General features: G+C 37.2%; 1 protein-coding gene across 1 annotated transcript in view; it reads left to right on the top strand.

The window, feature by feature from the left end:
- The window catches only part of LRRC40 (leucine rich repeat containing 40), a 97,074-nt gene that overhangs the window by 26,246 nt on the left and 55,607 nt on the right, over nt 1-15,221 (top strand). Inside the window, exons 5-7 of the mRNA XM_006862416.1 lie at nt 4,041-4,164; nt 9,756-9,898; nt 11,178-11,350. Coding sequence (XP_006862478.1) covers nt 4,041-4,164; nt 9,756-9,898; nt 11,178-11,350 — 440 coding nt within the window. The remainder of the gene's footprint in view (nt 1-4,040; nt 4,165-9,755; nt 9,899-11,177; nt 11,351-15,221) is intronic.

Below are 15,221 nucleotides of genomic sequence, written 5' to 3' on the forward strand. Positions count from 1 at the left end.
ATATTACATTGGTCAAATCAGCTGAAAAACACCTCTTTATATTGTTAAAAAGGAAGTCACTTTGAGGACTAGGGTGCATCTAATGCAGCTGGACAATTGACTGAAGAAGAATTGGTGTATTTTAACTATGGTGTTGGCAAAGAATATTGAATATGCCATGGACTGCCAGAAGAATAAATAACTATCTTGGAAGTCATATAGTCTGAATGTCTCTTACAAGCAAGAATGGTGAGATTTCATCTCACACACTTTGGATATGTTGTTAGGAGGGACCAACCTGGAGAAGGACATTATGCTTGGCAAAGTTGAGGGTCAGTGAGAAAGAGGAAGACCCTCAACAAGATGTATTGACACAGTGGCTGCAACAATGAGCTCATATGTAGAAGTGATTTTGAAGATGATGCAGGACTAGACAATGTTTTATTCCATTCTAGATAGACTTGCTGTGAGTCAGAAGCAACTCTACAGCACCTAACAACTACATATATTGGAAAGACAATTAATAATTGAGTATTAACAGAAGCCTTTATGTAAAATTCTAAAGTCAATATTCCTTGTAATCACTCACACATTGTTGAGTTACTTGGTGGATCCTCAGGGGTTGAAAAGGACCGTGAGATTAGTAATCTATGTATAAAATTTTCAGTGGTGAGAGTTATAAACCTGTCTTCTCTGAAATGGTCTTTTTTAATTTTGGAATTCTTTTGAAGTTATGAAATGTAAAATACCCTTTAGACAGATGGATAATTGCCATCTAGTTGAGTCAGATTTATGATGACATTATGAGCAACAAGACAAAATATTGCTCGATGCTATATTATCCTTAAGATTGCTGGCATGTTCAAGTCCATTGTTGAGGTTATTGTGCCCAGACCATCTTTTTTTTTCCTTGTTGGCCTTCTACTTCATCAAACAAGATGTCTCCTTTAGCAATTGATCCCTTCTGATGACATGCCCAAAGCAAAAATATTTGATGCATACATACAAAATAAAATAGAAATGTATCTGGTAGCGTAGTGGTTACGATTCAGGCTGCAAACCTCAAGGTTGCAGTTCGAAAATAACAGCAGTTCCGTTGGAGAAAGATGAGGCGGTCAGCTCCTGTAAAGATTTACAGCCTCGGAAACCCTGTATAGGGTAGCTATGGGTTGGAATCAACTCAAAAGCACTTAACAACAACAACATATTTATAACAATTGTCGCTGTTCACTGCCAGTCAGTCAGCTCTGACTTATTAGCCACCCTGTATAGGGTTTGCAAGGAGCAACTGGTGGGTTTGAACCTCTGCCTTATAGTTCAAATATCCCACCTTATAGTTCAAATCTACTTTGTGATCCAGAGCTTATCCTACAATACCACACCAGTACTCCTTCAGCCTTCATTTCTGCAACTGGTCATGTGGCCATAGCTGGTATTTTCATGGCTGTAGCTGGTATTTAGAAAAAAATTCTTCAACTACCCATTCCGTATTCCCTTTTCTCTCAGCAAGTACCTCAGCTCTTCGTGGATCTTTGCCTAGAGGTGTTACCCAGACCTTCATTCCTGAAAGGTCTAGGCTATTAGTCTTTATGTTAGAATTGGTTTGCTGTAGTTTACCATTGACTTTAATGACAGAAGATGGTAGTACTAAAAGACATCCTAAGGAATCTGCTAGATTCCACACATACTCTTCTTTACCTACATTGTGTAATGTCAAGTCAATTGCTTCTTTGTAATTAGGAGCAGGAGTCCTGGTATGGCGCTGTGGGTTAATAATGCACTAGACTGCAAGGTAGGTTTGAAATTCAAGGTCAGTGGTTCAAGCTCATAGCTTCCTCAGAAACCCTATACAGGGTCACTCTGAGTCCGAACCTACTCAACAGCACTTAACAAGAACAACAACAATCAGAAACAATCATACCACCCAATACAGTAACTCTCTTTTTTGCCTGTTATAAGGAGTGCACCGTAGCTAGGAAGCTTTCTTAACTTCTAGTTCAATGGAATCAGTGCTCTGTCTTCAGGTGGGAATATTCCTTTTGTAACTACAACGTACAGACCCAAAGAGCATAGGGCCACAGGGACAGGAAGCAAAAAAATTTCACATGGGTCACTATGAGAAATAGTGAGAGATTCCACTTCAATTTTCACCCCTTGGTACCTGGACCTATTGGTCTTGGCACTTGGAAAAACAACAAAATGCATATTCAGCCTTCTGGAGAACATTGTCCCACCCAACCCAGCAGGGTGCTTGGTGCTGTAATTGTGTCTTTAGAAAGCTGCTTCAGGATGATGAAGAACATGCTAAGACCAGTGAATTCCACGAGTGTGGGTGGGTCCATTGCCACACTTCATTTGCTGTGAAATGGGTCCCTTGATCTGAGGTGGTGCTGTGAGAGATACCATGATGGTGGATAAGGTATTCTGTAAGACCATGGCTGAAGCATTGCATGCAGGAAAGGCAAATCCACATCCAGAGTAAGTGTCTCTTCCAATAAGAACAAAATGATGATGAAAATTGTGTGATGTTATCAACCTGCCACCAGGATGCTGGCTGATCTCCATGAGGAATGGTATGGGATTTACATATCTGGGACTCAGTGTTGATTTGTGTTGCTGGCAGATTGGGCACTCAACAGTGTCTGTAGCCAAATCAGCCTTGGTGAGTGAAAACCTATGTTGCTAAGTCCAGACATAACCTCCATATCTGTCACCATGGCCCCTTTGTTCATGAGCCCATTGAGCAATGACAAGAGTGGCTGGAGAAAGAGCATAGTTTCCACAGAACATGTCATCCTGTCCATTTGGTTGTTATAACCTTCCTCTATAGAAATAAACCTTTGGTGCACGTTCACATGAGGTACAAATATCTTCACTTTTTGGCCCATTCAAAGAGGTCTGTTAACATAACTCTTCCCCACACCTCCTTGCCATCAGTTTTCCAATCATGTTCCTTCCAAGTCTCTGATCATCCAGCCAAACCATTGGTTCCAGCCCATGAATTTATCTATAGTTGCACATCTGGCCATTTCTCCTTCCAGAAAATAAACAACCAGTTGCACTGCTCAAAGTTATACCCAGTGGGAGGATTTCCCTTCACCACTGTCATTTTGGGTAGTCCCAGAAAGACTATAGTGATGCTGCTGTCTGCTTTCTAGTGGTGCCTGCATCATGCAGAACCATCTAAGCCAAGCATGAGTTTTCTTTTCGTCAGTCAACTGATCATAAGGGACTCCCCATGAGGCCATAGGTTTAGAACTGGGAGAGGGAAAGTAATGTGACAGGAGTGGAGACCATGGGCATTTGGGCCATTTCCTCATGCAATTTACGTATGTCTTTATGACCTGCTTGAGCCCAGTCTCGTATATACCGGTTCCATTTATAGAATGCTGCTGTGCATCAAACAACACCCAATTCATAATGGTTTCATGGTGACATGGTAATCCCTGGTTAGGCATTCATTCTCTACTAAGGCTCAGTAACAAGCCAAAAGGAGAGTAGTATTTTAAAAGGAGCGTACTTATCTGCAGAGAATGGTAGGGCTTTGCTTCAAAATCCTAAGGGTCTACACTGTGATTCACTAATAGGGGCTTGCCAAATACTCCAAATTGCATTGATTACTTCTTAGACGTAGATTGTCAGCTATTTCTTTGTAGTCTGTCTTAGTCTGGAAGATCCATTGAAACCTGCCTATCATGGTGATCCTACTGATAGTTGATATATCAAATACTGGTGGAATGAATTACAGCACCACAACAATATGTAAGCTACCAGAGTACAAAAAACTGACAGGTGGTAGAAAATACCTTTTGTTGTTGTTGTTATGTTCGTAGAGTCGGTTCTGACTCATAGCGACCCTGTACAGGGCTTCCGAGGCTAGAAATCTTTATGGGAGCAGAAAACCTCATCTCTCTCTCGCATAACAGCAGGTAGTTTCAAACTGCTGTCTTTGTGGTTCACAGCCCAATTTGTAACCACTAAGCTACCAGAGAGAGCTCCTTGGGACCATTTATTAATTTATCGGATCATTCATTCATTTTGTCTTTCTCTCTTTTTTAAAGGACCTTTCCAGCAATCATCTTAAAACTGTTCCTGCTAGTTTTTCTTCTCTATCCAGTCTGGTGCGGCTCAATCTTTCCAGTAATCAACTGAAGAGTTTGCCAGCAGAAATATGTAGAATGAAACGTAAGTCTCTGTTTTTAAATATATATAAATTTGAAGTTGGCATTACTTAACATTTAAAAAGTATTTTAAAAAATAATTATAGAGAAGTAAAGTAATTGATTTTATGATGGTAAGTGTAAATAATAGCAGCTAGTTAGATTTTTTTCTAGGCCTTTATCTACGACTATCTAAAAATTATCATCAATACTTTGATATATTAAAAAGGAAAATAAGATTATGAATTATATACTTGAGAAATTAAGGTTTTGTGTCAGCCTTCCTTGTTTCCACCAACATTCACCAAAATATTATTCTCCTCTCATTGGTGACAGGTTAGATATACTCCTATTCTTTTGATTGCATTACATTGTATTATATTATAGCACTAGCCTCCTTTAGTCTAGTTTTGCCTGAGGGTCCAGCTCTTCTGCTGTTAAGTGCCACCGAGTGGGTTCTGACTTATAGCAGCTCTGCATAGGATTTCTCAGGAGCGGCTGCTGAGTTTGAACCACCAACCTTTGGTTCAAACCAACTTTATAGGGAAATCAGCTACACCAGGACTCCAGATTGTCAATACTGTTTTTAAAAAAATGAAGGTTTAGTAATTCTGTTAAAATTTACCATTGAATTCTCATAACTGAATTACTATAGAGCTGATGGTGGTGGTGCTGTGCTGTGGAGTTAGTTCCAACTCATAACGACCCTGCATAGGGTTTCCGTGGCCGCAAATCTTTAGCAGACAGTCTCATCTTTCTCCTGCGAAATAGCTGGTAGTTTCGAACTGCTGACTTTGAGGTTAGCAGCCCAATTCATAACCACTATGCTACCAGAGCATAGAGTTGATATTTAGAGTTAAAAAGAAATGAGTCACGTTTCAGTACTCTTTAAGTATATAGATAGAGTTCCAACAATTACAAAGTCCTAGTGATTTCTCAGCTGATGGCTATACTCTTGATCAGCTGTGCACTGCTTACCTTGCCTTTATTTTTTGCTAATCATATGTAAAATTTTTTCATTTTTTTTTTCAAACCTCTGTTTTGAGAAAGCAATAGTAGAAATGATTTCCTACAGTTGATTGCAGGTAATTTTGAGGTGGATATGTAAAATGTGTTGTTTTGCTTTAGATTAATACTTATTTGTCATTTATGAGCACATCAGTTAGATCTGTTATCAGCAACTTTGAATTTTGAGGGAGACTTTACTTGGATAGGCACTTTGGTGATGCAGTCATCAGTTCAAACCCACCAGGCCCCCTGCAAGCAACAGTAAGATGAGGCTGTGTGCTCCCATAAAGATTTACAGTTTTAGAGATAAGGCTGTCTACTGTCATAAACATTTATAGTTTTGAAACCCTAAGGAGTACTTCTCTGTCCTAGAGGATTACTTTCACTTCTAATCAACTCGATGACAGTGGATCTTTTACCTTACCTGAATATTATTAATTAAAACTCGACTTGTCTTTTCCTTTTTTCATTCAGATATTAAAAAGTAGAGCTAAATATAAAACATGGTATCTGGATTGAGGATATTATATTACCCAAGTCTCTTTTTCCTAATGAATTGAGTGGTGATTTCTTGAGAAAGATAATCAGTAAGAAATAGTTTAAGTTTACAGCAATTTTTCTCAAATATATAATTAACAATTAGATACTTTTTGTCTCTTTGAAATGAGAGTGATAGTTTTAAGCTGTCACCAGTAGGACACCCAATTGTTATTTTACTAGTAATGACTAGATCCTAAGAACAATGCCTTACCATTTGTATGATCTTTTATAACACAAAATATTTTTGTGTGTATTATTTTACCATCATAACAGTTGTGTGAGGTTGATGGGGTCTGCATTTACATTTTAAAGATTCAGAAACCTAGGCTTGCACATTACATAGAAAATTTTAGAGCTAGAGCTTGAATCCTTTTATTCCATCCACATTGCTCCTTTCACTATGTACTCTTCAGTGCAAACAGTTGTGAAAATTATAGTCTCTAACTTTATAACAAACTCATTATGCAATTTGCTGGATTTGGAGTTTTTTCTCAATGCTGTCCTCAAATGATGCATGCAATTATATTATTATTTCAGAAAATATTACTGTAGTTGTTTTGAAAAAAGTTAGTTACTTCAGCCACTAAAAGTAGCAGCCTAAGGTAGTAAGTCATTAAGAAGACAAGAAAGAAGGAAAAGGTCAAAATGGATGTCACAAGAGACACTGAAACTTGCTCTCCAGCGTAGAGATGCTAAAGCAAATGGAAGAAATGTGGAGGTCCAAGAGCTGAACAGAAAATTTCAAAGATCAGCTCGAGAAGATAAATCCAAATATTAAAACAAAATGTACAAAGATCTGGAATCAGAAAACCAGAAAGGAAGAGCACGCTCAGTATTTCTCAAGCTGGGGGAACTGAAGAAAAAATTCAAGCCTTGACTTTTGTTATTGAAAGATTCTCTGGGCAAATTATTGAATGATGCAGAAAGCATCAAGAAGAAGATAGAGGGAATACACAGTCATTGTACCAAAAGGAAATGGTTATTGTTCATCTGTTTCAAGAGGTAGCATAGGATCAAGAGCCAATGATACTGAAGGAGGAAGTCCAAAGTGCATTGAAGTAATTGGCAAAGAACAAGGCACCAGGAATTGATAGAATACAAATTGAAATCTGTCAAGAAAGTGAGGCAGTACTGGAGGCATTCACTCATCTCTGCCAAGAAATTTGGAAGACAACTATCTGTCTGACTGATTGGAAGAAATCCGTATTTTTGCCCATTCCAAAGAGAGGTGACCCAACAGAATGCGGAAATCATCGGACAATCTTTTTGATATCCCATGTGAGTAAAATTTTACTAAAGGTAATGTAAAAATGGCTGCGAGTCGGATTCAGAAGAGGCTGTGGAACGAGGGATATCATTGCTGATATCCGATGGATCTTGGCTGAACGCTAAGAATATCAGAAAGATGTTTACTTGTGCTTTATTGACTACGCAAAGGCTTTCAGTTGTGTGGATCATGACAAGCTATGAACAACATTGCGAAGTATGAGTATTCTGGATCACTTAATTGTGTTCATGACGAGTCTGTACCTGGACCATGAGGCAGTTGTTCGAACAGAACATGGGAATACTGAATATTTTAAAATTAAGAAAGGTGTGCAACAAGGTTGTATTCTTTCACCATACTTATTCAACCTGTATTCTGAGCAAATAATACAAGAAGCTTGGTTATATAAAGAAAAACATGGTCTCAGGATTGGAGGAAGATTCATTAACAACCTGCAGTATGCAGATGACACAACTGTGCTTGCTCAAAGTGAAGAGGACTTAAAACATTTACTGATGAAGATCAAAAAGCACAGCCTTCGGTATGGATTACATCTCAATGTCAAGAAAACAAAGGTTCTCACCACTAGACCAATAAACAACGTTCTCATAAACGGAGAAAAGATTGAAGTTGTCAAGGACTTCATTTTTTCTTGGATCAACTATCAACACTCACAGAAGCTGCAGTCAAGAAATCAAATGACATATTGCATTAGGCAAATCTGTTACACAAGACCTTTTTAAAATGTTGTAGAGCAAAGATGTCAGCTTGAGGACTAAAGTGCACCTGACCCAAGCCATGGTATTTTCAATAACCTTACATGCGAAAGCTGTACAGTGAATAAGGAAGAGCGTAGCAGTATTGATGCTTTTGAGTTATGGTGTTGGAGGAGGATATTGAAAGTGCCATGGGCTGCTAAAAGAACCAATACATCCATTTTGGAAGTGCAACCAGAGGGCTCCTGGGTGGCCGAGGACATATTGTCAGGAGGGACCAATCGCTGGAGAAGGATACCATGTTTGGTAAGGGGAAGGATCAGAGAAAAAGGGGAAGACCCCCAACGAGATGGATTGACCAAGTGGCAGCATCAATGGACTCAAGCGTGGCAACAGTAGTGAGGTTGGCCCAGGATGGGGCAGTGTTTCGTTCTGCTGTGCATAGGGTCGCTATGAGTAGGTCCCAACTCAATGGCACCTAACAACAACAACAAGGTAGTATGGGAATCCTGGTATGTTGCTGTGGTTTAAAGCACTGGATTGCAAAGTCTCTTTGAACCGCAGGTTGGCGGTTCAAGCTCGCTATCTGCTGCTTGGAAACCGTATATAGGATTGCTATCGGTCAGAACTGACTGGACAGCACTTAACAACAACAACAACAACATGGTAGTATGAGACATTAACCCAGTCATAAATTGTGTTAAAATTGAGAAACTCAAAGTACATTGTTGTTGTTGTTGTTGTTAAGTGCTGTTGAGTCAGTTCCAACTCATAGCAACCCTGTATAGGGTTTCTGTGGAGCTGCTGGTGAGTTTGACCTGCCGACTTGGTGGTTCAAACCAACCTTGCTGTTCAGTTCTTATCCTACAGTGAAACGGTAAAACGCACATTCCTTAATCAAATTTAAGGACTGAGAACTATTTCCTAGAAAACATGTAGTGGCTGTAAGAGAAGAAGGAGCCCTGGTGGCACAACTGTTTAAGCACTAAGCTGCTAACCTAAAGGTTGCCAGTTTGAACACTCCAGCAACGCCAGAGAAGAAAGGTGTCATGGTCCACTTCTGTAAACATTGACAGCCATGTAAACCCTCTGGAGCAGTTCTACATTGTCCTGGAGGGTCTGAAGAATCAACTCTATGGTACTGGGTCCAGTTTTTGAATGATAGTGACAGAATCTGTAATATTGATTAGAGAGAAAACTACTTATTGAAGTAATAAAGGAAAGGATTCCTTTACTTTTTCTCTATATTAGTTTTCTGTCTTGACTCTTTAAGAAAGAAAGGTACAGAAGGTAAGAGAATAATACTGCTTATCAGGGCATTCTGCTTTACATTCTTGTCAGAAGTATTAGTCAGGACATTAGTAAAAGCATGCAATTAAAAAAAGAATGGAAAGAAGATAGATAGGGAGGGAGATGACATGGAAATATGGAAGAATAGGCAGGAATACATTGAAATCCACTGTTCTTTAGCACAAAGTCAACTTGCCTAGAGATATTTCTAAGGCAGTTTGATTTATAAAACATGTGCATGTTTGTTTATATATCCCCAATTACATTATGGAGTTCAGGTGTGGCACTGTAAGATAAGCACTGAGCTGCTAACTGCAAGGTCAACTGTTCAAACCCACCAGCAGCTCCTTGGAAACCCTATTAAGGGTTGTTATGAGTCAAAACCAACTCAATAGTACTTAACAACAATTACATTATGTTTTTTTATTTTAAAGATGTATAATAAATGAAGACTATAATAATATCTCAGTATACAATTCTATACATTTCAGAGTACTTTAACAGAATATTGGAATACTTTATTTTGAAATCTATAAAAATGGCCTATATTATTATTTAATATTAACTTTAGTATCTATTTACATTTTTACCATTAAATGAAAAAACATTTAGCTTACATTTATTTAGTTTGATGGTATTGTAGTGTTTCTGATTATTATAGCAGTATGTAATGGTGTAGGTTTATAAATCCTCCTGGTAATTTCTTTGAAGATATATGTGACCATAGGCCAGTTTTGTTTTTTTTTTCTTTTGTCTATTCAAGTATTTTTATTTTCCACTAAATATATATTACAGGATTAAAGCAGTTGGATTGCAATTCAAATCTCTTAGAAACTATACCTTCTGAATTGGCTGGCATGGAATCACTAGAATTGCTTTATTTGCAGAGGAATAAATTGCATTCACTTCCAGAGTTTCCTTCTTGTAAACTATTGAAGGTACTATTTAGTTTATTGTTAAGTTATTATATATTTTCAAAAAATTAATTTTGAAAATGATTTCTTTAATGATTTTTAAAGGTAATGCTATTTTACTTGGGAATGTGTGTTATAATTACTATATTTTTTACATATTAATAGTTTTAAGAATTTTAGTATAAGTAATTATATCGATGGCACTGTTAGTAATTGATACTTTTTAAAGAAATAATTAACTGAAGAATAGGAATTTGTAATTTTTTTCTGGTGAGCGGTTTATAAGTGGAGAAACTAAATGATAAATTGATACTTACAGTTGTTGGTTATGTGCCGTGGAGTCGGTTCCGACCCATAGCGACCCTGTACAGGGTTTCCAAGGCTGTAAATCTTTAGGGGAGCAGGAAGCCTCATCTTTCTACCATGGAACAGCTTGTAGTTTCAAACTGCTGACCTTGCGGTTCACAGCCCAATTTGTAACCACTATGCTACCAAAGCTCCTTATGGTACCTCAAATACAAATAAAGAACATGTATCTAATTGTATAAATAGCCACCTTTCACACTGACCTGATCATAAACACATCTGGTTATAATCAGTTGCTTTCTTTGATTTGATTATATAGCATGAATACTATCTTCTAACTTTGTATTCTTTCATATTTACATTTATGCATCAGTGTTAAAAAATTTGGTTTTTTTAGCTATAATGATGACAATGTTTAAAAGAACCAAATAAGTTATTTACTAACTTAATTATCAGTCTAATAATTACAAATTCTGTTAATGGGAAATCAGTATATATAATATTGAATAACAAATAATGAAAATGTTGAATATCAAATTATCATGTAAAATAACTTTTTTAAAACTGATAGTGACTTATTTTGAAACTTTAATGTTTCTTCAGTATGCTTACTGGATTTGTAGTTTTTAAAATTCTATGCTTGATTACTAAATAATTTACCTTCTCTGCTTTATTTTGTAAGCTTGATGTTTCTACAGGATTAACCCTTTTATGATTTTTAAATCTTTCATGATATTTAAATTGCTAGAAATTCCATATATGTATTGTTGACTATTGATTTAGTTGATTTCTAAAAATTTATATATATAGCCATCTTTCTTCAGCTGTAAAGTAGCTTAATGTAATGGAAGTGTAAGCACATTCATAATTAGAAAATTGTGGATTTAAAAAATATGTGTGTTTTGAATTATTTGATATTAAGATTACCTACAATTTAATTTTTATTACCTGGTTTGTTGGATACAGCAATACTTATAACTCATCTTTGGTTTCGTAGGAATTGCATGTAGGTGAAAACCAGATTGAAAAGTTAGCGGCAGAACACCTTAAGCATCTGAATTCTATCCTTGTACTTGACCTGAGGGATAACAAGTTGAAATCTGTTCCAGATGAAATTACACTACTAAAATCTTTGGAAAGACTTGACCTAAGCAACAATGATATTAGCAGGTAAGTTTAAAGATCAAATGAATAAGAAAGGCCTACCTGATCCATTTTGGGAGTCCTAGTGTGGCTCTGTGAGTTAATGTGCTAGACTACAAAGTCGTTTGGGCTGCAAGGCTGGCAGTTTGAGCTTACCAGATGCTCCTTGGAAACCCTATACAGGGTCACTATGGGTTGGAACAGACTCGACGGCACTTAACAACAAACAGTAATAACTTGATCTATTCTGTAAGAGTAAAGAACATAAACAAAGTTTTGGAAATTCAGAAAAATTCGAGCAATACAAAAAGAAGAGCAGGCATTTGGGGTGAGCTTGTTAAACAGTATAAGTAGGAAGGTCAATATTTAAAAATTAAGGAACTTTTGAGAGATTATGAATAGAACAAACTTGATCATAATCTCATTTTTAACAAATAAATCCGGCAGTAGTAAATTTCATCCAATGGATTGGAATGATTTTATAGGTAGGAAATCCAAGTACAGCTTTATTAGTTTGATCTAATAATATTTATCAGTAAGGAGCGTTTGTTATATCTAGCTTACTGTATTGACAACTCTGTAGATTTTTCTCATAAGTAATGAGAACCTGTGGTGACAATGTGAATGGAAAGAAGAAGGCAGGTATCAGAGGTGTGATAACTTTGAATAAGTAGCACTTGGCAGATGAGAAGGGTAGCGATAAAAAAAAAAAAAATCATAAAAATTATATAACCATAGTATTTAAAGATATAATTACATTTGACTCTTGAATAACATGGGCCCATTGATAAACTTATTACTATTATTTTTTTAAATGCCATGTGAACTAAACATCGCCAAATGAATGGTTTGTCTCTAGTAAATTGCATATCACAGTAAAAAATGATCTCTCACAATTCTCACATAATTTTCTTTGTGTTTAGTGCAATAGCTTAAACCTTGAGTAACACCATGTAGCCCATATGATTTGTTACTAGTGATAATGGAAGTGCTCCCAAGATACAAAGAAAAGTCACAACATTACAAAAAATGTTCAATTGCAATTGCGAAAAATGAGCACCACAGCATTTTGTACTTTTCAAGATGAGTTTGATAATTCATTACGGTGGTACAGAGAACTCACACCCTATACTCAGTCATGGGGATTATTAGGGAAGTTAATACATTACAATTTAAGGTCATAAATGCTGAAAGCACAGTTGTTCCAGTCAAGACAGACATTGCCTCAACCGTGTCCACAGGCAGTCCTCTCTCTGCTTTACCAATGTTACAAAGCTCCTGTAGGGATGCTGATAAATGCCCACAGAACACACTACTCCACCATAAGCCTCAGCCCAAAGGCACTCAGCTATAGCTCTGTGAGTCAGCAAACCTAGCCCCTTGACCCCAATGAAATGTCTGGAAGCACCCTACTCTGCAAGCACGCCTCCTGCCCAAAGTCACTCAGTTTTAATTGCTCTTTGGGCTTGGAAGCCCATAAGACAAGTTCTGCCATGTGTTCCTGCTCTGGATTCTGCTATTACTGCTCCTTTGCCACTCCTCTGGTATTACAGCTTTCTGTCCCTGGATCAGGAAGATCAATGGGTGAAGATCTCGGGATCCAGAGGACTTGTTCCACTCTTGGCTTTTCTTTGATGGTAGTGAGAGTTCCATTCCTGCTTTTGAGAAACCTCATTTTATACCTACATTAGAATTCCAAAGTTTTATAATCACTATTAGCCTTGTTAACAATCACAACTGAATCATGTAATACGTCAGCATTTCCCCTCACCTTCTCTTACCCAGCCTACCAGGAAAAGGTCATTTGCAAAAATGACTAGAAAAGACATTAAATATTTCATGGCATCACAGTAATGATTTATTGAACCTAGCTCTGGAGGAGGTTGTGTGAGGAATGGTTGGCTTGTTTTTTAACATTATAAATGTTGTTAGGAGCCATCGAGTCCATTCTAACTCATATTTACCCAATGCACAAAAAAATGAAACAGTGCCTGGTCCTAGGTTATCCTCACAATGTTGTTATGTGTGAGCCGATTGTTGCTGTCACTGTGTCAATCCATCTTACTGGCGATCTTCCTTTTTTCTCTTGGCCCTCCACTTTTCCAGCCATGGTGTGCTTCACCAGAGACTGGTCCAAAGTACAAGAATATGCCAAAGTACAAGAAACTTAAGTCTCACCATCCTTATAAAGGAACATTCTGGGTATACGTCTTCCAATAAAGATTTGTTTGTTCTTGTGACAATCTTTGATACTTTTGATATTCTCCCACACTGTAATTCAAATGCTTCCATTTTTCTGTGGTCTTCCTTATTCATTGTCCAACTTTCAGATGCACATGATGCGATTGAAAATACCTTGGCTTGGGTCAGGCAAACTTTAGTTCTCAAATTGACATCTGCTCTATAATAACTTAAAAGAGGTCTTTTGCAGTACATTTGTCTAATGCAAATATTTTGTTTGATTTCTTGACTGTTGCTTTTATGAGTGTTGATAGTGGATCCAAGGAAAATGAAGTCTTTGACAACGTCAATCTTTCTCCATTTATCATGATATTATTTATTTAATTTTGCAACCTGAGGCTTGACATTTTTCTTCTGTTCTTTCAGCTTGGCATTTCTCTTGGTTTTTGAATTCAGGTTTTTGTGCATTTCTTTATAATATTTGACTGTCATCTCAAGCTGCCCTTTGAATTTTTCTGTTCAGCTCTTTTACTTCCTCATTTCTTCCAGTTGCTTTAGCTTCTGTATGCTAACGACCAAGTTTCAGAGTCTCAGACATACATTTTGACCTTTTGTTTTTTTCCTGTCTTTTTAATGACCTTTTGCTTTCTTCATGTATGTTTTTCAGTCATTAGTATCTAATAATACATCAATCTGTTTGTGGGATGTTCTCTAAATTCAGATGGCATATGCCATGGTCTGGAGTCCTGGTGTGATACTGTAGAATAAACATGGGGCTGCTAACCATAAGATCAGTGGTTCAAAACCACCAGCTGCTCCTCGAAAATCCTATCTAGGATTACTATGAGTTGGAAGTTACTTAACAACGCTTAACAACAATAGCAACGTGCCCTGGTGTGGCACTGTGGGATGAATATCAGACTGCTAACCACAAGATCGACAGTTGAAACCCAGCCACTCTTGGTAATTCTATAAAGGATTGCTTTGTGTCGGAACCAACTCAACAGCATACGTCATTAATACTCAAGGTCATATTTTGATTCTTGTGGATTTGCATCAATTTCCTTCAGCTTCAACCTGAACTTGCATGTGAGCAATTGATGGTCTGTTCTACAGTTGGCCCCTAGTTGTTTTTTTTTTTCCTTAATGTTTTATTGTGAATTATGTGAAAGTTTACATAGGAGAACATTAGCTTTACATTCATCCTATCATAGATCGTTTAATTGCCATGGTTACAATCCCATCCATGCATCATCAACCAACCAAAGGGTGTACCCTGCAACTGGCTTTGTTTTTTGTCTGATGATTTTGAGCTCCTCAATCGTCTCTTCCCACAGAAGTACTCAATGTGATTCCTGTGTATTCCATATGGTGAGCTCCATGTGTTTACTGGCCTTTTAGGCTGTTGAAAAAAGGCATTACAATGAGCAAGTCCTTGGTCTTGCAAAATTCTGTCATTCAATCTCCAACATCATTTTTATAACCAGTGCCATATTTTTCAACTATGAATCCTTCCTTGTTGTTTTCTATGGTCCTTTTCCAATCATCAGTAATCATCAATACATTTTTTTTTCTTAAATGTTTTATTGTGAATTATGTGATAGTTTACATGGGAGAACATTAGTTTTACATTCATTCTGTTGTATATCGTCTCATTGCCATGGTTACAATCCCCTCCATGCAATCCTTCCCCTGTACCTCCAGGTCTTCAGCACAC

The sequence above is a fragment of the Chrysochloris asiatica genome, unplaced genomic scaffold, assembly GCF_000296735.1.
Source record: "Chrysochloris asiatica unplaced genomic scaffold, ChrAsi1.0 scaffold00048, whole genome shotgun sequence".
Taxonomy (NCBI): domain Eukaryota; kingdom Metazoa; phylum Chordata; class Mammalia; order Afrosoricida; family Chrysochloridae; genus Chrysochloris; species Chrysochloris asiatica.